General features: G+C 37.2%; 1 protein-coding gene across 1 annotated transcript; it reads right to left on the reverse strand.

Moving 5' to 3' along the window:
• Nucleotides 1-1222: 1222 nt before the first annotated feature.
• On the reverse strand, nucleotides 1223-22335 carry Smp_138320 (hypothetical protein; the record flags this gene model as incomplete). Its single annotated transcript, XM_018799524.1, has 9 exons — nucleotides 1223-1413; nucleotides 1573-1948; nucleotides 3610-4207; nucleotides 4379-4634; nucleotides 9062-9970; nucleotides 13578-13815; nucleotides 21965-22067; nucleotides 22101-22209; nucleotides 22248-22335. 9 exons carry the CDS (start codon nucleotides 22333-22335, stop codon nucleotides 1223-1225), a joined length of 2868 nt encoding a protein of 955 aa, XP_018651304.1.
• Nucleotides 22336-22629: the final 294 nt, after the last annotated feature.

Consider the following 22629-nt stretch of genomic DNA (forward strand, 5'->3'; position numbering starts at 1 on the left):
TTTAATATGTTTAGTATATTTTACTTTGGTATAACAATTGTATCGCTCAAAATTCCCGTGCTCATCACAGAGTAGTAATGATCCAGTAAGAAATTATTCAAAAACCAAACACACATGAAAAAGACAGTGATAACAATATAACATCACTGCCCATAGAAATTTCAATCGAAGTAGCTCCCTTCCCATTGAATTGTAAAACATGGTATGTTGAGAAATCAGATAAGAAACAAGAAATAAACGAATTAGAAAGGAAGGAGACTGAAGCACGGCAGGATTGTTCAACTGTTCAAAATATCAGTTCACTTTTTCTTATTAGCTAATGATGAAGAGAGAGAAAAGACACCAAAGAAGGGGATTTTGTGTTTACATGCAGCATATTGATATTGTGTAAACTACAACTGGATATATACCAAAAAATAGTGCACACAAAGTGAGAAAAAACAGTTTAGCACATATATATCTTCCTTATTTTATTTCTCAATGGGTGTATTCCGTTTGAATATATATATATACCTACGTACATGTGTCCAAGGAAGGAAACAATACAGAAAAAGAGTGGTGGTGATGAGAGAATAGCAAATGTAGGATGAATGTGTTTATAGGCGCGTAGTGAAGAGGTCACACAAAAATGATAATAACACTAATGATGATAGATTCGTAATGAAACCTAAATATACAAATAATTTGTAAAAACAAGAAAACGATAAAAACTGAAAAATGTATGAGATAATTAATGTGATATGGTAATCTATTAGTAATTATTCGACACCTAATAATTAAAAAAACGTAGATCTTATTTATTTAGAAGAAATGTGATAGTTGATGGTTGGAACATTGAAACATGAACACACATACATGTCAACAGAAAAAATGAAATTATTTTGACGATAAATGGAAATAACTGTAGAAGGGAAACTAAAAAAACAGAAGTAATAATCGCCTAGGTAATGATCAAAAGAGAACTATTTCAGGTGAACAACTCACTTAGTTGAAGTAATAGTCAATAAGATCAAGGGAATACATTGATAAGTATAAAGAGACCTTTATTTGAATACTACTGTTATGTATAGCAATAAAAGCAGTAGTAATGGTAGTAGGGATGGAGGCATATTGTCAGTTTACAAGTATAGAGATTGTATTTGTCATCTCCTTTACCAATTATTTGACACTTTCTATTTTTATGCTGCCTATCCCCCCTCAGTTTTTAACATCATCAACGACATTATACAGCTTGATGGGTCAATTTACTATCATAAACATGATCATCTGATGTGTTAGTCGATGAAATATCTTTTAATACTGGAGTGGAATGGTGTTGTTTACCATTAATAATACTTTTTCTATCATTTTGAATATTATTGAAATTCGGATGTAAACTAGGTGCACTTAAGACAAATGGGATTTTTCTTTGAACTGATAATGATTTCTGATTATCACTATTACCATTAACATTATTGTTATCATCATCATCACTATTATTATGAACATGATTATCAGTCACCATGACTGACAGAATAAAATGTTGATTTGAAATGGTGTTAATCTCATTATTCGATGAATTGGAAATTTTACATTGAATTTTTAATTTGTCATTATGCTCTTCATTTTTTATCGGTCGTGTTGTTGTGATTGTTGTTGATGATGGTGGAGGGACATAGGTAGTGACTTGTACAGGAACAGGTACAAAACTTGTCGACGGTACTCCTGTAGCTAAAGCAGCAGCCTCAGCTAATGCAACTGCACTGGCCGATGAAGAAGCAGAAATTAAAAGTAAAGGGAAGGATGATGTGCCACTACTACTATTTACAAAGTTTGATGTGGTGATGGCGGGGGTAGTATAAGTTTGGGGAAAATTAGATGGATGTGGTATGATTTTAGAATTATTATTGTTATTATAATTGGGTGAAGATTGTTGAACATTTGACAATGATGATGACGATGTAATAATCTGACTGGTTAAAGATGAATGAAGAGATGTCGGGATTGTGATAGACGGGGAAAGCATCATAATAACATGTGCACCGTTAACATTCATTTGATTTGTTAACATAGACGATGATGATACTGATGATGATGGTGATAATGTGGTTGCACCATCAGGTAAATTTTCATGTGAATATTTGAACTGTTCCGCTGGTGGTTTATTGATTGTAGATTCTGGCATAACTGATTTTAGAGGACTGGAATTCACAGAAACATGCTTACAATCACTTTTGATGCTTGAATCAACCTATGAAAACATTAAATATTTATATACATGATTATTCTTTCATATCTACAATTTCTATAAAATATAATTAGACTTGAAACATAGAATTTCGATTTTTAGTGCAGGATGCTTAGAGAAAGAAAAGTCCCATTGAGTGTGTGTGTGTGTGTGTAGTTTCAAAGGAGGACAATACCATATATAATAAAGACATGTTAGCAGGATTGATGAAGAGAATGGGCCTATAATAACTTTTATTTTTAGTGTGTTCTAAATTAGCCCAAGGACAAACTATGTTTTTATGAAGCACTAGACATATGTTACATAAAAAACCTAAGCAGATTTTTTTAAACATTGTTCAAGATGCAAGTTTAGACAAGTAGGTAGGTAGTTACTCACGCCTTTTACCCCTCGCGCAGCATAGGTCACCGAACAGGATTCTCCAACCGACTGTTTTGGGCCCTCCTTTTCAGCTGTTTCTAATTGCTACTCATTCTTTTTATATCTGCCTCCAATTTCCGGAGCAATGTATTCTTTAGTTTGTCTCTTTTTCTTTCGTCTTGGGGATTTCAAGTTAGAGCTTGACTAGTTATACAGTCTGATGATGTCCGCAATGCATGCCCTGTGCATCTCCAGTGTCTTTGCCTAATTTCCTTTTCAGTTGGAAGCCGATTCGTCCTCTGCCACAGGTTATTTGCTGATGGTATCTAGTCAATGGATCTGGGGTACATTGTGTAGACATTTTTGATGATAGTTGTAGTTCTCCAAGTTTCAGCTCCGCACAATAGGACTGTCTTGATGTTTGTGTCGGGAATTCTGACTTTAGTATTGGTTGACGGTTGTTTTGAGTTCCAGATGTTCTTCAATTGCAGGAGTTCTATCATTGCTTTGCTAATTCGTGCCTTTACATCTGTATCAGATCCTTATTGTTTATCAATGATGCTACCCAGTTACGTAGAAGTTTCCACCTCTTCCAGAGCTTTTCTATCAAGTGTGATTTGATTGGCACTCGCTGTTGTACTTTTGGATCTTGCTCTTATGTAGGTATTGTAGCATGTGAATAATTTACTAAAGTATGTAGACTTATAATAAATCACTTAATTAAGCCTAAACTACGATGACCCGCATTCTAAGCGTGAGGGTTAGTGATACTAGTAGGTTGCCTAAACCGTAATAGGCAGATAGGGATTTGAACCTGCTACTTAATGGATCAAAGTTGAACACCTTAACTACTGAATCATTGCTCCACTACAATGAATGAACTATTTCACTCTACAATAATGTTCAAAGAAATGAAGAGTAGTTTAAAGGTGAAACAACGAAACATAACGTCGAATAATTTCACACAATTTTAATCTCAAAAAACCATCATTAATCGAATATGAAAAACAATAGCTACTTACATAAGTATTTAGATTATGACTAATAACATTAGTAACTGTTGTTGGAGTGGAGGTAGTAGTAACAGCATGGTTAGGAAGCATTGTTGACTGACTAATAATAGATGATAGTTGTTGGTAATTATTAACAAGATTATTCCTGTCTTGACCTGATGTGATATCATTACTATTATCCGAATTGTTAGATTGTTTCTGACAAATTGAATTAAAATCATAAACAGTATCTTCTTTGAGTGTATGAGATAGTTGATGTGATACAGTATTGTTATGTTCATTATGCGGTATAGTTTGTATAAGACCATTGTGTTTGCGTTCTACCACTGGTGTGGATCCATTCAATTTATTATTACTACTATTATTATTGTGATCGAAATTGGATACATTCATTTCTACAGTTCTAGCAGTTTGTAGTTTTGAGAAACAATGATGTTGATGAACTCCATTTGTATGATCAAATATTTCATTACGGTTATGAATGTTGTCAGAGCCATCAGACAGTGCTAATTGATTATTACTATTTTCATTGTTATTATGAGCATGAGAACGATGTTTATGAGTATTATGTGGTGAACGAAATAATAAATCCGCTGTTATCGGTTTCCTTGTATTGTAGTGAATAGTGGAAGATGTCGTTGAATGACTGACTTTTGAAATATACGAATCTTCATCACTATTATTATTACTATAGTTATTATTATTATTAAAAACACCGGGATAATAGTTGCTACCCCCTGTTGTAGTACATAAATCAACACTGGAAAGAGTGGCATACTTCCTCTTCTTATTATCACTCATGTTAAAAATACTATCTTTTGATAATTTTGAAACATTCGAACCATTTGACATTGTTGTTAGCTCAGAGGCATACTGTTTTGAACTGTTTATATGATTTTTAATATTGTCCGAACCGGTTAGTGTACGAGTAAGAACAGAAAAATGATTTTGATAAGGTGTTTTTATTAACGATTTTTTCTCTTCAATTAAATGTTTAGAAAATGTCAAAGTATCTAAAAGTTTTGGTGAATGAACTGGAAAAGAAACAATGAAGCAATGACGATCATTTGTATAGTTTTTAATGAAGAAGTTAGAAAGAAAGAAGCATATTCAGGTTATATTGATCACAATATATATTACATAATAATAATTTTGTTTATAACAGTAAGGTTATTCAGATACGTGAGTAAATGGGTAAGCAACTTCGGGTCTGATAGGAAATTCGCATCAGTTTAAAAAGTAGCCAAGTTTACATTAACACTATATACTTCATTCAATCTAGATTTGAAACTTTGAAGGATTATCATCAATGTGATTGATTTACATAGTTATTGGAGAAACTACATGCAATTTTCCTTTTAACGAGTTTATCATTTGAACATATTAGTGATAGTTATAGAATGATCATCACAACTGATTATATCAGTGATTATGGTTATTAGCGAAAAAAAATTTGTTACTTAGTTATCATTACTATAATCGACTATTTGAACTTCAACAACTATGTAATAGAATACGAACTACATGGGAAAAAATGTTCGGAAACCTATTTTACGGTTATATTAGAGGTCAAATAAATAATAGTGCCTTTATCGGACTTTGAGTTGGATTCTCTGAATAAAGTAGTTTAATAGCGGGACTTTCGTTCTTTCTAGACAACATTAGCAGTACTAAATTCAAACTAAAGTAAGCTATTTGAATTTCATCACATATGATTTAGAGCTTATTTTTTTCAACATTAAATCAAAATAGAATTGTAAACAATAACAGAACAAGTGTTGACACCAACAACCAATCAAATCTAATGTTAACAAAACGAGATGTTAGTCATATTTAGAGGAATGTGAATAGCTAACATCCGTCTGAGTTTTGCGCTGATGGTAGTTTTGCCTAGCAAGACCACGAAAATTTCACTAATGAACCTTTCAGCTCAGAGAACATAACTCCATTAAAATCATTTCATCCTAACATATGATCTATTAGAATTCACCATAGAGCAAATATTCACTTATTTTTATTTTAATTTCTATGGTGTATAGATTCCTCTATCTTGATATTACTATTATCTTAAGTTATTTTGCCCCTAATATCCACATATTATTGTACTATGTAACTGAGTTTAAATGTTCAAGACCTGTTTCTATACATACGACTGGTAAAGCAAAGAAAATATATGATGAGTGCCAGAGTCATCGTGACTTCAAAATTAATGTTATACAACAAAACTAAGTCTTCACATTCTTCTAGATATTTACATATCAGAAAAAGACCGGTATCACAGATCTGATGAAGTGAATAACTTTTATTTATTTTGACATTCGAATGTACGTATTTACACCCAAAGAGGTTTTATAAGATAAACTAGAAACCAAGTTGTGATATTTAGGTTGTCTAACATTAAAACGAATTGTGTTGGTTTTCAATATATTATTAAATAAGCTGAAAACACTTCAATTAAATCACATCGAATCGTCACAGTACTTATATTTTCGAGCTACAATAATATTAATAATAATAGGTATAGTTACCAAGGTTTGACTTGATAATTTCAAATAAAAATTAAACTTCCTACTCATTGGGATATTACAAATATATTTATTTATTTATGGTAATATAATAATGATTTTATCGTCTGTATTCATGAGTCAATATAAGTTAGACAACCACTGAAAACCTGGAAGCCCTGGACGGCCAGTTCGTCCTGATATAAGACTCCTCAGAAGTGCGCATCCACGATCCCGCACGTGAGACTCGAAATCAGGGCCTACGGCCTCTACAAATCCCCATTCCGATTACCGTGTGCTCATTCATGACTAGATTCAAAATGAATTTCCTGGAGTTCTAGTGAGAAGTCGTGAACAGTAGAGTTCAATTCATGTCCCGTGTCAGACAGTTATCCACTTCAGGCAATGAATAAAGGCTTACGCGAGATCATGAATTTAGTGAAATTAGGTATTAACACTGCTGGATGCCGGCTCAATGGTCTAGAAGTTGGGGTTAGAGTCCCGCGTGCGAGATCGTGGATGCGCACTGCTGAAAAGTCCCATAATAGGACGAAACGGCTGTCAATTGTTTCTAGGTTCTCAGTGATAGTCTAGCCTGGATTGAACCATGAATTCAACTCTCAAAATTACTATATTCTCCACAGGTCACCTATGGCGAAGACGAGATATTCGTCTATCAATTAAGGGATGAAAATATTGCGCAGCAGTTCGTCCTGTTCTACTTTACGGCTGCGAAACGTGGCCATTATGAGTAGAGGATACTTGTAAGTTGCTAGTATCTGATCACAGATGTCTTAGGTATATTACTCACATATGTTGTGATCACCGGGTAAATAATAGTGAAGTTAGACTCAGGGTATTACGGAATGATGGTAAATGAGTTGATCATGTTGTGAATCTATATCGACTGAGATGGTTAGGCCACGTATTACATATGCCCAACCACCGACTACGACGGCTCGTAATGCTAACTAGTGTTGGAGACGGATGAAAGAAAGTTAGGAGCGGCCAAACCAAAACGTGGCATCAGTGCTTGAAGTCACTAACTTCTGGTCTGAGCCATGTTGGTAGATGCAGGCTACTTGGTTGGGGTCCGCGTGACTATAGTAACCAATGGTTGGAGACTTTGGGTGACGGCTCAGATTCGATCACAATGGCATAGATGTATACACACTTTGTCTTCTCTTAAACCGTGAGATTAAAATTGCTTCATATCTGTCTTTCTTCCTGTACTATATCCTTACATACAATTTTTCTTTCATGTATTACCACCATTAAATTAACTACTATGAATTCGGTGTTCATCTTGTTGTGCTAACGAGGTATGGAACTTGGACCGATGCATATATGTCTGGTCCTACTTTGTAGCTCACTGACTGGTTGGTGATTATTCTAATATCCAAGTGGTTAGTTCTGACTCAGTGATCTGCAGTACTGTTAGAGGTATGAGGGTGGTTATCACTTTCCGATTGAACACATCATGGAAGAGTTCTTCTAGAGGTACCTGAAAACGAAACGGGATTAGAAGTGGCCTTAATGACCTGAGAGCGTGACCGCAGTGCACAAGGGATAACTGCTTGGAGCCGATCACATAAGACTTAACAGAAGTAGGGAAATATTTATAGTTGAATCCTGAACTCGTTCAAGGTCATGCATCTCCACCAGGTCTGAGAGATCGAGGTTTTTGGAGTCGAAAATTGCAGATAGATATTCTGAGGGTTTGGATGGTTGGCTAGCTGATTCCAATTTGTTAGGAAAACTACTTACTGCGCTTAATTTGATGACAGGTCCTAAAATTGGATCAGTTGCAGATTTCGGAAAAGGATGTTTCATGGGATTGATTTGGTAGGCTATGGGTTTGGCATACGGTGCATTTAAGCGACACCCCCACCTGAGTATAAGTTAACCAATCATAGTCGTCTCTTCAGGTTAATCGATATGTAGCAATAGTAATACGGACAGGCAGTTGTATGTTCAATATGTCTAGAAATTATCCACTAGTTATAATTACAAGGTCATGGGAATTACTGAAAACACAGCCCAAGTGACAGCCAAGCGATCAATATGAATGCATGCAATCAATTGGCCTTAGCATATGCGTAGACAGCTGATTAACCGGGTGGCTCATGCCATTAAAAGAGTTCTGTGCATTTTTCTGAAAAAAAAGCCTAGGTTGTTTACTATTACTTTCACGATTTATAAACCAAATTCAACTACACACCTAACCTTATAGATACTCTACTTAGTTGAATTCAGAATTGAACAACCTGTAAAACCAGATAAGGGGTGGAATCTTACTTAGCTGTATTATTTGTTTTTTACGGTTGGACAACGAAAGCGGGGTTTGAAGACGAACATTGTTCTTTCATGACGAGCAGATTTGGACTGTGATGGGACAGATGAAGGAGCTTCGTCCTTCTGTTGGGTCAAATTTGTAAACACGAAAAGTGTGTACCTCACTTAGAAAACGAGAACTCCCATGTTTATGAATATCACACTTGCATTTCTGGTCAAAACAGATTTAGAATAGCGCTTAAAACGTATCATACTTTGTTTCCCAGTCTGCTGTATGCAGTATAATTAATCAGACCTCTTACAGAACAGATAGTTTTGGCAAAGTTATAGTTTACCTATGATTCGTAAAGCACTCATTTGCTTTATTTTCCTTCCTGCCCTTTATTATTAATTTGTCTTCAAAGGGCAGTGCGAATGACGAGTTACTTAATTTTCGCAACAGCAGAGTTTAAAATAAGTTGAGTGCAAGGACAGTTCATCCCGAGGGATATATAGCTTTGGAGATCCAAATAAAAAGTCTTCAGCAATAAAATAGGTTCAGACAGCGTTGTTCTAAGGAATTTTATTATAGTACGACCATATATTTAATCACTTCACATTGATTTAGAGTAGAAAACTTGAGAACTACTAAATATGAATAAAAAAAATACTTGGAAACCTACTCATACGTTGTTCACTGTTTACAGGCACAGAACAAGTTCTCAACAAAGGAATGGTGATCTTTGAAGTGACAGACTGCTGAGTATTATCCGATACAGATATACCACTAACTGATTTCCGTCTTTCTGGGATACTCCCACTTGATGAACAGTATGTGGGATTATCATGACTTGATGTCGTCATAAAACCAGTAGTACTAACAAGATCTGAAGGATTAACGTTGGGAGTTTTCTTAAATTTACATAAATGCTTATCAGATGACTGTAAATCATACAACCAATTATCTGATTGTTTCCAATCCAACTTGCGTTTCTTTACAGGTAAACTTGAACAACTGAAACGTGTTGGACGAACTGGTTGAGGAATTTCAATTTGATTTATTGCATCGCAACATTCTTTATCCGGAGTAGCACAACTACTGGATGAGACAGACGGAGGTGCACTCCAGGAAGTTTGTTGATGAACAGTTGGAGTCCTTTGAGGGCTCTCAGATGCTCGAAACTTAGAGTTACGTTGATCTAAATCATCATAATTTTCATACGTCCTAGAAAGAACTTCCAGTAGCCGTTGTGATGAATTGCTATTAGGAAATATTTCAGGTTGAATACTTTCAGTAACTGGTCTCTGTTGAAGCGGTATGTTAGAAGTGGAGATATCCTTATTCAAAAAATGATTCAAGTGTCTAACACTGTTAGTGGAATGTATTTCAGAACCAGGAGAATAAGGTGTTAGTAGAGCTGATCTCAAACGACAATTAGAATATTGAGATTTATTATTCCCAGGATCCACATGGCCATTAAATTCAGAACCAAGGGATGTGTTCAAAATGTGCATAACATTAGTATTCGCACGTACGGGAGCTGTATTACCAGAATAGCTGTCCTGACTTGAACTATCCATACAAACATCATCTGTAACGGAAAATGTAAATGGACATTTTCTAAAAATCCTTGACAGAAATGAGATGTTTAAATTAGATAATGAATAAATCGAGAGCTGTTTGATCCTCAGAAATGGTTAGTCTTTCATTAAATGGCTGATATTTTAAGAAAAATGCCTTTGCGGTACAAGTATACAGAAAAAGCTTATATCCATTTAAATTAAATTGCTAACGGCTACTTTCAGAATATGAATGAAAGACATAGAAAACAATTTTTAGTGAATGATTGGATTGATACCCAGTAGTGCGTACTTGATAAGTTGTTGTGACTACTGATACTCTTGTTTTACTATAGCCGATTATCGGAGACTGGCGACATCGAGTTTGAAGTGATGAGCTAGATTCGACTCTTAGTACACTCAATAAACGAGTCTCAGTAAGTGAGAAAATAATAATAAGCTCATCGTCTGTGATTTACAGCTTGAGGGATGATTTATTTTGGCAAGCACTCTCAACCTTACTTGGTAGTTTTTAACAAGCTGGTATTGCAGGTTTAGCGGATGATGTGCAATGAACCACAGATTTGCGAAACTTACATTTATCATATATAAGTCTAAGCATCAAATATGACAAATAACCAAACTTATTTATTAAAATAGAATGAGTTAAAAAGAACACATTGTACTTTTAGTGAAAGGTGGGTTAAAAATAGGTACACAGTACATATTCTGGAAATGTATTTCATTATAACAAGGGTGAAAAACAAAAGAAAGGACAATTTAAAGAAACAGGCTAGTCTGGAATAAACTAGGCAGTTTACTTTCATAAGTAATATTTAGCATATACTGAAATACTAAGTCATTTCTATGGTGCAAACAGAACTACTTACAGCTAAAGAGTAAACAATTAAAAGTGATCTACCAAATTCTAGTCTTTTGAATTCTTCATCTCTCTATCCTTTTTCTCTTTTCAAATTTATTTCACTGGATTATACTCCTTGAACAACATCTTCAAACCCTTATCTTTTGGATTTCTGATTATACTCTTACTACTTCTACCACTCCTGCCTCAGTCTGGGCACCTGGGCAGTATCACAGCCCTCACACAAATCGAATGAGATTTGTGTGGCGCATATGTATCTGGTGCTTCCTTGTACCAATATTTATGTGTTTAAATAAATAAATAAAAAAAACTTCTACCACTATAGGATTTGAATTGACAACTGCATCTCTGTGATAATGTGGTATGGCAACTCGAACTGATGTACGTACGTACGAAGTTCTATATTGTGACTGACTGACTGAAACGATTAAAAGTACGGATACAGTAGCAAGGTAGCTACGTAAAAAGTTAACACTGTCAAGTTACGTGATTGGAAAGACGGAAGGGAAAATTAAACAGGCTTGATGTAAATTTTCGGTCTCACCTTCAACTTTTAAAGGAATTGAGAATATAATTGACTTGAACTATGGGAGAGCAGCAGGCTATGATAACTTAGTTCCAGGTGTTTCTTTATTATGGTTAGAGTGATACAGTAACCATATCTAGACGGTCTTGATTCTTAATCATTACAATATTCAAGAAAACACGAATCTTTCAGTGATGACCATAAGGGAATCAATTTGATTTATATCATTTCCAAGATCTTAACATTCGAAATCGATCAGCTGTCAATTGGAACTCAAGGACGATAAATATAGGAAAATCAGGTATGTTTCAGACTTAGCATCTAATCCGCATGCTCTGAAATAAGGGCATGGTCACTGAAGTAAAACTGAGGTATTTTACAACTCAAAAGGAGCACTTGGTTTTAATGATCAACAAGTCTTGTGGCAGTCTGATTCACGAAACCGGACAAAAGAAAGGTCATCGCTCAGACATCCTTAATAAGGTTACGCATTTTTGGAAACTAGTGATGTTGTGTAACATTTTCTGTATTCATTACTCTGTATAAAGTGACACGAAGATGACTCTGTGGTAGTACTCTAACTTCAATAGCATCCATAAATCATAAGTAACATGGCAGAGAAAGCTTCAAAAGAACGATTAATTTTTCAGACTTAGATCAACTATAGTACATTTGTGAATCTATGGGGTGTGCGTAAACTCCAAATGTTCTCACAGATGATTTTCAGAGTGACTGTACATGAAAAATTTATTTTGAATGGAGAAAACTGGTTTATGATGTAATGTGCCGTCATCAATCAAGTTCGTTTGAAAGTGTTATGCATAAACACCATCTTTCTTGACACACAAAGCTGGCTACGATAATGATTTGTAGGGAAAATATTATTTTATAGTTGAAATTATGAATCAATTGAAACTAGACTACCATGAATAACCTGGAAGCACTAGGTAGCCGTTCAGTCTTATTGTGGGACCCCTCAGCAGTGCGTATCCACGATCCCGCTTCGCGAGATTCGAACCCAAGACTTATCAGTTTCGCGCGCGAGCGCTTAACCTCTAGAATACTGAGCTGGCATCCAACAGTGTTATTGTCTAGCTCCAACCAATCCACGAAATTGAGCAACCGTCTAGTGCTTCCAGGTTTTCCGTGGTGGTCTAGCTTCAATCGATTCATGATTTTAACCATTAAATTACTACAAATCTCTACAAAACCCCCTTCTGAGAATATTACTGTTAACCGGAGCAAAAGCATGACATCTATTGACAAAGTTGTTACCTGATGACTTGAGTCGTGTAAGAAAGTCCATGTTATCTAACTGTATTTTCAACATAATCGTTATGAACGAATGAACACTATGGGAGATGTGATTCAACAATGGTTGCCGTTGCACAAACAGTCTTTTTTACCACTATTATCAATATGATTACTTTTATTTCTTTGATTATTATCTAATTAATTTCATTTCGCCATCCTGACTTAGGACGTGGAGACTTACATTTATGAATTTATATGCCAAGTACTAGTCTATTTGGAGAGTTTAACGAACTTTGGGGTACGACATCGTAATTTCGAATCAGCAATATAAAATCTATGAATATGGGGGGATGAAGAAATCTGGAGAAACATGGAGAGATAGAAGTTGATTATGAAAAATGTTCATTGGTGGGGAACATGTAATGGTAGAAGTGCACAGCGTGGTTATCACTTTCTAACCTTATTTTTCGAATTACCTGAGGAAGAAATTTGATAAGTATCGGTTTGTTCAGTAATCGAGTAGAAACTATTGAATATCCACTTAAGGTCTTTTATATTTAGGTGTCTTTAGAAATGCTACCATTTGTACAGTGCTCTTGAATTCTTAGAGAAGCTCATTGTCGAGTACAGGAACGCTTGGGATAGGACGTTTTCCCAATCGACATTTGTTGCCTCTTCCCAAAATGATAAAGCATGATCATTGGCACTACTGGCTGTTTGTAGGAAACTTTTCTATTTTGTCAATTCAACTAGCAGAACAACTTTGACTTTAAGCCGTATCACAACATAGTAGTCAGTAGGGGTGGAGGATTAAACGATTTTAAATGGTCGAACTGCAGAACTGGTAAATGGAAAACATGTTCCTTTAAATAATATCGTAATAGACAATTTTCGGTCATATGTAGTGTAGTAAGAACCGAATTTAAGTCATATTTGAAAATGTGCAGTATTAAAAACAGTGTACATGAAAACTTACCACTTGTGTTGGACAATCCATCTGGTTCATCTGTCGTTCCAATTCCTCCTACTGGAAACGGTTCTGATAATTGAGTGACACCTGTAGCAGCTGTGAGGACACGACAGTGACTTTGCGGCAACTTCGAAGAAGCAGAGTCTGGTCTTAAATGAGATGCAGGACATTGATTCCAAACATCAGGATGATATGTAAACACCGGATCACCATCTGAATAACTCAGAGGAGTTGATTTGGTAGTCTAAAAAGAATATTTTCAAATGGTAAATTTTATGTATATCATAAAAAACCACGTTGGTGTCATTTTAAGCGGTCTAAAAAAACTGGTTGGGTGGAGGTGGAAGATTTTAGGGTCTGGTAGGATAGTTTGTTGACTCAATGTTCATGGACTCCAGAACACAAACAGAGATGAAACAAAATATGACTATTACGGGAAACTCAATGAGAACGTGGTATTCGGCATAAAAATATGTTCTAAAGCACTAGTGTTAAGCTCAATACAAATAAGTGACCAAGGGAAGGGAAAATACGAGTAAAAACAACGACACTAACAGAGGTAAATAGGGGTGGAAGTAAAAACAAATGAAAATAAGGACTGAAAATTGTGGAACCATACACCCTGGTTAGGAGTTTAAGGAAGACAATGTAATGCATTTGCGCCGATACCGATTTAAAGCCAAGTCAACCCAGAAAATTGAACTAGTAAACCCCTGGGTAACACCCTACATTATGTTGCTCCAGTCAGCTCTTGAATAACAATAGTCTACCGTCGCAGTGATTCTTTTACTTCGATTAATGAATTGCAGATATTAACATTGTAGGACTTGGTCATAATTTACACTATTACAGCAGCAGCAAAACCAATAGTGGGAATAAAAATACAGGTAATATGAAGGTAACAATCAAATGCGATGAATCAAGCTAGGAAATGGGGGATATAGATAATGCAATGTCGGAGACACCTAGGAAGATGGAGAACGGTTGCGTTTTTGCAACGGCAACCATTGTTGAATCACATCTCCCATAGTGTTCATTCGTTCATAACGATTATGTTGAAAATACAGTTAGACAACATGGACTTTCTTACACGACTCAAGTCATCAGGTAACAACTTTGTCAATAGATGTCATGCTTTTGCTCTGGTTAACAATAATATTTTCCCTACACATCATTGTCCTAGCCAGTGTAGTAAGTAAGGTGATAGGTTTTTGCTAAAGCGGTTCGGGTAGAGTTAGAGCTTGTTGGAGAATGTCTAGATCGGTTACGTCAGAAATGCTGTTTTCCGTATTTACCTGATTCTGTTATGTACAAATTGTCAAAGTTAATACATCCGCCAAGCCTACCAGAAATTTATCTTGTAGTTTAGATTTCAGGAGGATGATGGAGGATGTGAGAACCAGGAGAGGAGTTGATATAGCATCAGATCATCATTTGCTGGTCGCCAAGATGAAACTAGAACTTAAGAAGCACTGGACAACGGCGCGGACAACATCACAAAAGTTTAATACGGCCTTTCTTCGAGATGCTAACAAACTCAACAAATTCAACATAGTCCTCAGCAACGGGTTCCAGGCCTTTCATGATCTACTGAATGCAGAGGGAACTACCATGGAGAGCAACTGGAAAGGTATCAAGGAGGCAATCATTTCAACATGTCAGGAGGTTCTGGGCCACAAGAAGCACCATCACAAGTAATGGATCACTGTCGATACACTGGATAAGATTGAAGAAAGGAGAAACAAGAAGGCAGCAATAAATATCAGCCGAACAAGAGCAGAATAAGCCAAGGCACAAGCCGAATACACAGAAGCAAACAAGCAAGTGATGAGGAGCAGCAGAACCGACAAACGTAAACATGTGGAAGATTTAGCGATGACAGCGGAAAAGGCTGCAAGAGAAGGAAACATGAGACAATTGTATGATACAACAAAGAAACTTGCTGGAAATTACCGTAAGCCAGAAAGACAAGTGAAAAGCAAGGAAGGCAAAGTAATCACCAACTTTGAAGAACAACGAAACAGATGGGTAGAACACTTCAAAGAACTCTTGAATCGACCAGCTCCACTGAACCCACCCAACATCGAAGCAGCACACACGGACCTCCAAATCGATGTTGGCTCACCAACAATTGAACAGATCAGCATGACACTCAGACAAACCAAGAGCGGCAAAGCAGCATGACCAGACAACATCCTAGCAGAGGCACTGAAAGCAAATGTAGCAGCAACTACAAAGATACTCCACATTCTCTTCAATAAGATTTGGGATGAAGAACAAGTACCAACAGACTGGAATGAAGGACTTCTTATCAAAATACCAAAGAAAGGCAATCTCAGCAAGTGCGATAATTACAGGGGCATCACTCTTCGCTCAATACCAAGAAATTTCTTCAAATGGGTATTGTTAAACTGAATGAAGGACTCCGTAGACGCCCAACTTCGAAATCAACAGGCTGCATTCACTAACGATCGGTCGTGTACAGACCAAATCGCAACTCTACAGATCATTGTGGAGCAACTAGTTGAATGGAATTCATCACTCTACATCAACTTCATTGACTACGAGAAAGCATTTGATAGCGTGGACAAGACAACACTATAGAGGTTTCTTCGACACTACGGCGTGCCTGAGAAGATAGTCAACAACATACGGAATTCCTATGATGGATTAAACTGCAGAATCGTTCATGGAGGACAGTTGACAGACTCGTTCGAGGTAAAGACCGGTTTCAGGCAAGGTTACTTACTCTCACCCTTTCTCTTTCTCCTGGTGATCGACTGAATCATGAAGACGTCAACATCTGGAGGAAAGCACGGGATACAATGGACAGGTAGGATGCAGCTGGACGATTTAGACTTCGCAGATGATCTGGCTCTTCTATCACACACGCAACAACAAATTCAGGAGAAGACGACTAGTGTAGCAGCAGCCTCAGCAGCAGTAGGTCACAATATACACAAAGAAAAAGCAAGATTCTCCGATACAACACAACATGCACCAATCGAATTACACTTGACGGAGAAGCTTTAGACAATATGAAAACCTTTAAATATCTGGGTAGCATTATCGATGGACACGGTGGATCTGATGCAGCTGTGAGGGCATGGATTGGCAAAGCAAGAGCAGCATATTTACAACTGAAAAACATCTGGAACTCAAAACAATAGTCAACCAACACCAACATCAGAATTTTCGATACAAATGTCAAGACAGTTCTACTGTATGGGACGTAAACCTGGAGAACTACGAAAGCCATCATCCAGAAGATACAAGTGTTTATCAACAGTTGTCTACGCAAGATACTTCGGATCCGTTGGCCAGACACTATCAGCAACAAGCTAGTGTGGGAGAAAACAAACCAGATTCCAGTGGAGGAAGAAATCAGGAAGAAATGCTGGAAGTGGATAGGACACACTTTGAGGAAATCACCCAATCGCGTCACAAGACAAGCCCTCACATGGAATCCTGAAGGCCAAAGGAGAAAAGGAAGACCAAAGAACACTTCGAGAAACGGAGACAGATATGAGAAGAATGAATGAAAATTGGTTAGAACTAGAAAGGAAGGCCCAGGATAGAGTGGGTTGGAGAATTCTGGTCGGCGGCCTATGCTCCATTGGGAGTAACAGGCGTAAGTAAATTTAAAGTTTTATTACGTCGATTTGTAGTATGCAAACAACCCTTTAATATACAGTTTCGAAATACTGACTCTTATGAACACACTGAGGTAAAATGCTAGAATTTTTGGGGAGTGTTTCATTTTTTTTAAAACAGCACAGCGTTCCGGAACTGGTATGTATTCCAGTCTTGCTTGCAAGTAGAAAGTAGATGAGACGATTAACTAAAGAGCATTTGAAACCAAGTTCGATGCTTTCAAAAATCCTGGTGAGTGAAATGACTGACTATTACAGAGAAAATGGTAATGCATTATTTATGTATTAAACTAAAATGTACTCTTCAACAAACAGCCAAAAATATAATTTCATACCATACATCAAAAGTATCCGAAAACTCTAGAAGAATGGATTCATTAAATGTTAAAAATTTTGACCAGTAATGATAGTGCTGTCTTTATTCATGAGGGACTATCTTGGTATCAATGATGACATTAAACAAACATAACTGAAAGACAGAACTAAAAGTTAATTAAGGTATTTAATTTGACGTGAAAACGGTGCCTTCAACCTCCTAACTTCTGCAGGGTAACGACAGGTATTACAGTAGGAATTCAATTCGTTTATCAAGTGTGAATAGGCATGGTCGGTTTAGACCAAGGTGTTCTTGTAAAGACTGGTGATACTACACTGGTACATATTCCTTCCCACTTGAAATCGGATATAAAATGAACGTCATTGATATTTTTTTATTTTTGACCTGCTTGAAATTGTTTAGTGATTATTGTCAACACCTGAATTAGGGATAGGGAGTGAAGTAGTCGAACGCGTCGACAACTTCACTTCTTTTGGAAGTCTGATCAGTCGAAATGGGTTGGTATCTGATGAAATCTCAGCACGGATTTAAAAAGCTAATTTGGCTTTTGCCAACTTACGTCACCTATGGCGAAGACGAGATATTCGTCTATCAATTAAGGGATGAAAATATTGCGCAGCAGTTCGTCCTGTTCTACTTTACGGCTGCGAAACGTGGCCATTATGAGTAGAGGATACTTGTAAGTTGCTAGTATCTGATCACAGATGTCTTAGATATATTGCTGACTGCAGCCTGGATGAAATGAAAGAAGACTTTTACAGAAAGCTCTCTGAACTTCTTCAAAAAGCTAAGTGCTCAGACATAGTACTCGTAGCAGGCGACTTTAATACCCAATTAGGTAGCTTAAACCAAACAGAAAGACATTTAGGTGGGTATTTCAGTATTCCAGTTCAGCGAACAGATAATGGTGATCGTCTGTCGCAACTATGCTCAAAAAATCGTTCATTTTTAGCGAACAATAATTTTAAGCATGAGGAGAGACATCGTCTAACATGGTGACCACCTGCACCAAACCAACGATGGACTCATACAGACCATATTGCCATCAGTCATCGTTGGAGGTTCGATAGAAGACTGTCGCTCGTTCTGGAATACACGTTTAGACTCCGGTCACGTTTTAATACGAGCACGCATTTGTTCGGGCCTCACTGGACTCAGAAAAACTACACTAAGAAGACCCATTAGAATTGAACTCAGTGACGAGAAAGCCAAAAGTAAGTTCCAGGAACAAATGAGTTCACATCTAGGCAGTTCTGTAGACGGGGCTGACCCAGATGTTGCATGGAAGGATATACAAACAGTTGTGGAAGCAGCAGTAACATCTATTAGTAATTTAAACCAAACGGTTCCAAAAAACCAATGGATTTCGTCTAAGTTCATTGAAATGATGGATTCTCGTAAACTCATCCCATCAGGCTCTGAACAATTCGAAGAGCGAAAGCAAATCAGATCTAGGTTAACTAAAAGTCTAAGAAACGATCGTGAGCAGTGGTGGGCAACGAAAGCAAATGAAATGGAAAAGGCAGCGGCTGTAGGCAATACCAGACAACTCTTCAGACTAATAAAAGAAGTCGGAATTAAGAAGTCAATTGTAAGCGAGACAATCTCGGAAAAAGATAAGACTCTTATCTGCTCTCAGCCCAGATGTTTAGAACGATGGGCAGAACACTTTAGAGAACAGTTGGCCTTCAGCTACTCTACAGTTACCCACCATTCCCAAACAGTCTGGATGGAACATTGAAATAGGTCCCCCGACTGTAGCTGAAGTTCAAAAGGCTATAGCTAATCTGAAACGAGGAAGAGCAGCTGGTCTAGATGCATTGGATCCAGAGGTCTTTAAGTATGGTGGTCCAATTTCAGCGATTAGGTTGACTAATATTTTAGCTAAAATCTAGGAGTTGGATGTAATCTCATCCGACTGGTCACAATCTCTGATTGTCCCAATATATAAGAAGGGGCCAAAATCATCCTGTGATAACCATAGAGGGATTAGTTGGACTAATATAGCGTCTAAAATACTAGCCTCAATAATTATCGGGCGCCTAACTAAGACTCATGAACTGCAAACACGAGAAAATCAGGTTGGCTTCAGATCTGGTCGTGACTGAATCGATCACACATTCACCATTCTTCAGGTTCTAGAACACAGACATGCTTATCGGCGTCCGACAATGATAGTTTTCCTTGACTTAAAAGCAACATTTGACTATGTAGACCGAGAGGTTCTGTGGCAGTGTATGTCATTGAAATGTGTACCTCAGAAGTACAGAAACCTTGTAAAGGCTCTTTACTCGAACACTACCAGTCGATTCAGAGCTTATGGCGAACTGTCATATGATTTTAAAACCTCAAGTGGTGTCCGACAAGGCTGTCCACTATCTACATTTTTGTCCAATTTCATCATAGACCCATTGCTGGAAATAACGACTGAATTTTTTAGGAATTGATCTACCAGGAGGTTCACTTATGTACTTAGAATACGCAGATGATATAGTCCTGTTTGGTGAAGACGCTGATAAAATGCAGAGTCTTCTGTCAGCACTGAGTAACAATGCCAGGATATTTGAAATGTGTTTTCCCTCTCTAAATGTAAATTGTTGCTCCAGGACTGGCAACTAAGGATAGGGAGTGAATTAGTCGAACGCGTCGACAACTTCACTTCTTTTGGAAGTCTGATCAGTCGAAATGGGTTGGTATCTGATGAAATCTCAGCACGGATTTAAAAAGCTAATTTGGCTTTTGCCAACCTACGTCACCTATGGCGAAGACGAGATATTCGTCTATCAATTAAGGGATGAAAATATTGCGCAGCAGTTCGTCCTGTTCTACTTTACGGCTGCGAAACGTGGCCATTATGAGTAGAGGATACTTGTAAGTTGCTAGTATCTGATCACAGATGTCTTAGGTATATTACTCACATATGTTGTGATCACCGGGTAAATAATAGTGAAGTTAGACTCAGGGTATTACGGAATGATGGTAAATGAGTTGATCATGTTGTGAATCTACATCGACTGAGATGGTTAGGCCACGTATTACATATGCCCAACCACCGACTACGACGGCTCGTAATGCTAACTAGTGTTGGAGACGGATGAAAGAAAGTTAGGAGCGGCCAAACCAAAACGTGGCATCAGTGCTTGAAGTCACTAACTTCTGGTCTGAGCCATGTTGGTAGATGCAGGCTACTTGGTTGGGGTCCGCGTGACTATAGTAACCAATGGTTGGAGACTTTGGGTGACGGCTCAGATTCGATCACAATGGCATAGATGTATACACACTTTGTCTTCTCTTAAACCGTGAGATTAAAATTGCTTCATATCTGTCTTTCTTCCTGTACTATATCCTTACATACAATTTTTCTTTCATGTATTACCACCATTAAATTAACTACTATGAATTCGGTGTTCATCTTGTTGTGCTAACAAGGTATGGAACTTGGATAGATGCATATGTGTTCCCGGTCCTACGTTGAACCTGACTGACTGATTGAGAGAATATCATCTAAGAATAGATGGATTCAAGTAAAAATTACAAAATAATATTGAGGCTGAAGACTTGATAAAAGATAAAGAGCGAATTTATTTGCATTATTGACTTATTGTAAACTACAGGAACCAAGACTTCCAAGAACGACGGCGCCAGTCTCATGAATCAACCGACTGTGATAGATGTAGCAGTATACTTCGCTATGGGAGCAAGATCCATGTTACACGCCAAACATGGCCCCCAAGCGTTAAAAGGCATTTGACCTCATTAACCTTACATTTTTTATCGGTAACCTCAGCACCTAAACCAACTTGGAGGCATCAGTGAAATGTTCGTTAAGCGTAGGCTCTTACTTGAGCCATAACCACTTGGAACGCATGAAGTTTTCGGTTCGTATAGTGAGTTGTGCGTTTTGATAGTTAGGGAACCACGTGTCTACTAAAACATGAAGTTTTCTCTGTTGCAGATTGACATTCACACGAAATGAAGTGCTGGGATCTGAATAGTAAGGAAGAGGAAACCCAAAAATCCTACATTTTATATGACCTACATGTATCGACACCTTACGTTCGGTTGGTTCGATTGTAAGACGTGATACATCAAAATATATCTGGTTCAGGGACTAACGGCAGATTAACCGATGGAATCAAAATAAAAACTAGATCGAGCAAAATAATTTTGACCCATTATTATATGGTTATAGATCACAAGAGCCTCGAATGTGGGAAAATCACATCTTGGAGTCCAAAAAACGATATGTTCTACTTTTAAATTTAAAAACAATTTATCGGGTGTCTAACTTGAAAAATGTGACCTCTGGTTGATAAGTTGGGTTACAGTCGGGAATGTAACGAACAAATGTTTAGGTATATAACATTTAGGCGTCTGATAGACCTTAGATGGTATACACTTACAAATAATTTGCGGGCTGATCCGAATACTGTCTGTAATTCACTGATTTTCTGACATCCTGACATTTGTATGAGATTCGCGAGTTCTACATGCATTGTCGGAGAACTAACAAAAATAAATGATTGGCTTTTAACCTACATTTTAGAGTCCATAGAGACATTACTATCAGCTTCGTGACAGGTACTTAACCACTCAAGAAACTGAGCCACGTTAATATTTCGAAGTGTGTCAGCCGTGCCATAACCATCTGAAACAAACCTATACTTACAAAACCCCGACAAATACCTTTTGAGTACATTTTTTTCTCTAAAATCTCCGCAGCCCTCAGAAGTGCGTCGATATCGCCCACATCCCCTCTACCCACAGAAGCCATGTCCTAATTCGCAGTTAGCCCGCGAACGGACGAACTAAAATACCAGGGCCATGTAAAATCATAACCTACACATCGACCAATAGCGTTTCGCTTGACGCTAACGTGACCAAAGGTCGGTACCATGACGACGACCTAGATTTGTGACCAGGTCGCTCACCCTTGAAATCTGGGTGGTTCAAACAACTGACAGAAATTTTTTCATATTTATACCATACTTCATATCATGGGTTCAAGCATTTTCGGTAAAAACCCGAAGGTAATTGGGGTACATTTCGGATGTATTGTTGTGCTCTT

Source organism: Schistosoma mansoni, chromosome 3 (assembly GCF_000237925.1).
Source record: "Schistosoma mansoni strain Puerto Rico chromosome 3, complete genome".
NCBI lineage: Eukaryota > Metazoa > Platyhelminthes > Trematoda > Strigeidida > Schistosomatidae > Schistosoma > Schistosoma mansoni.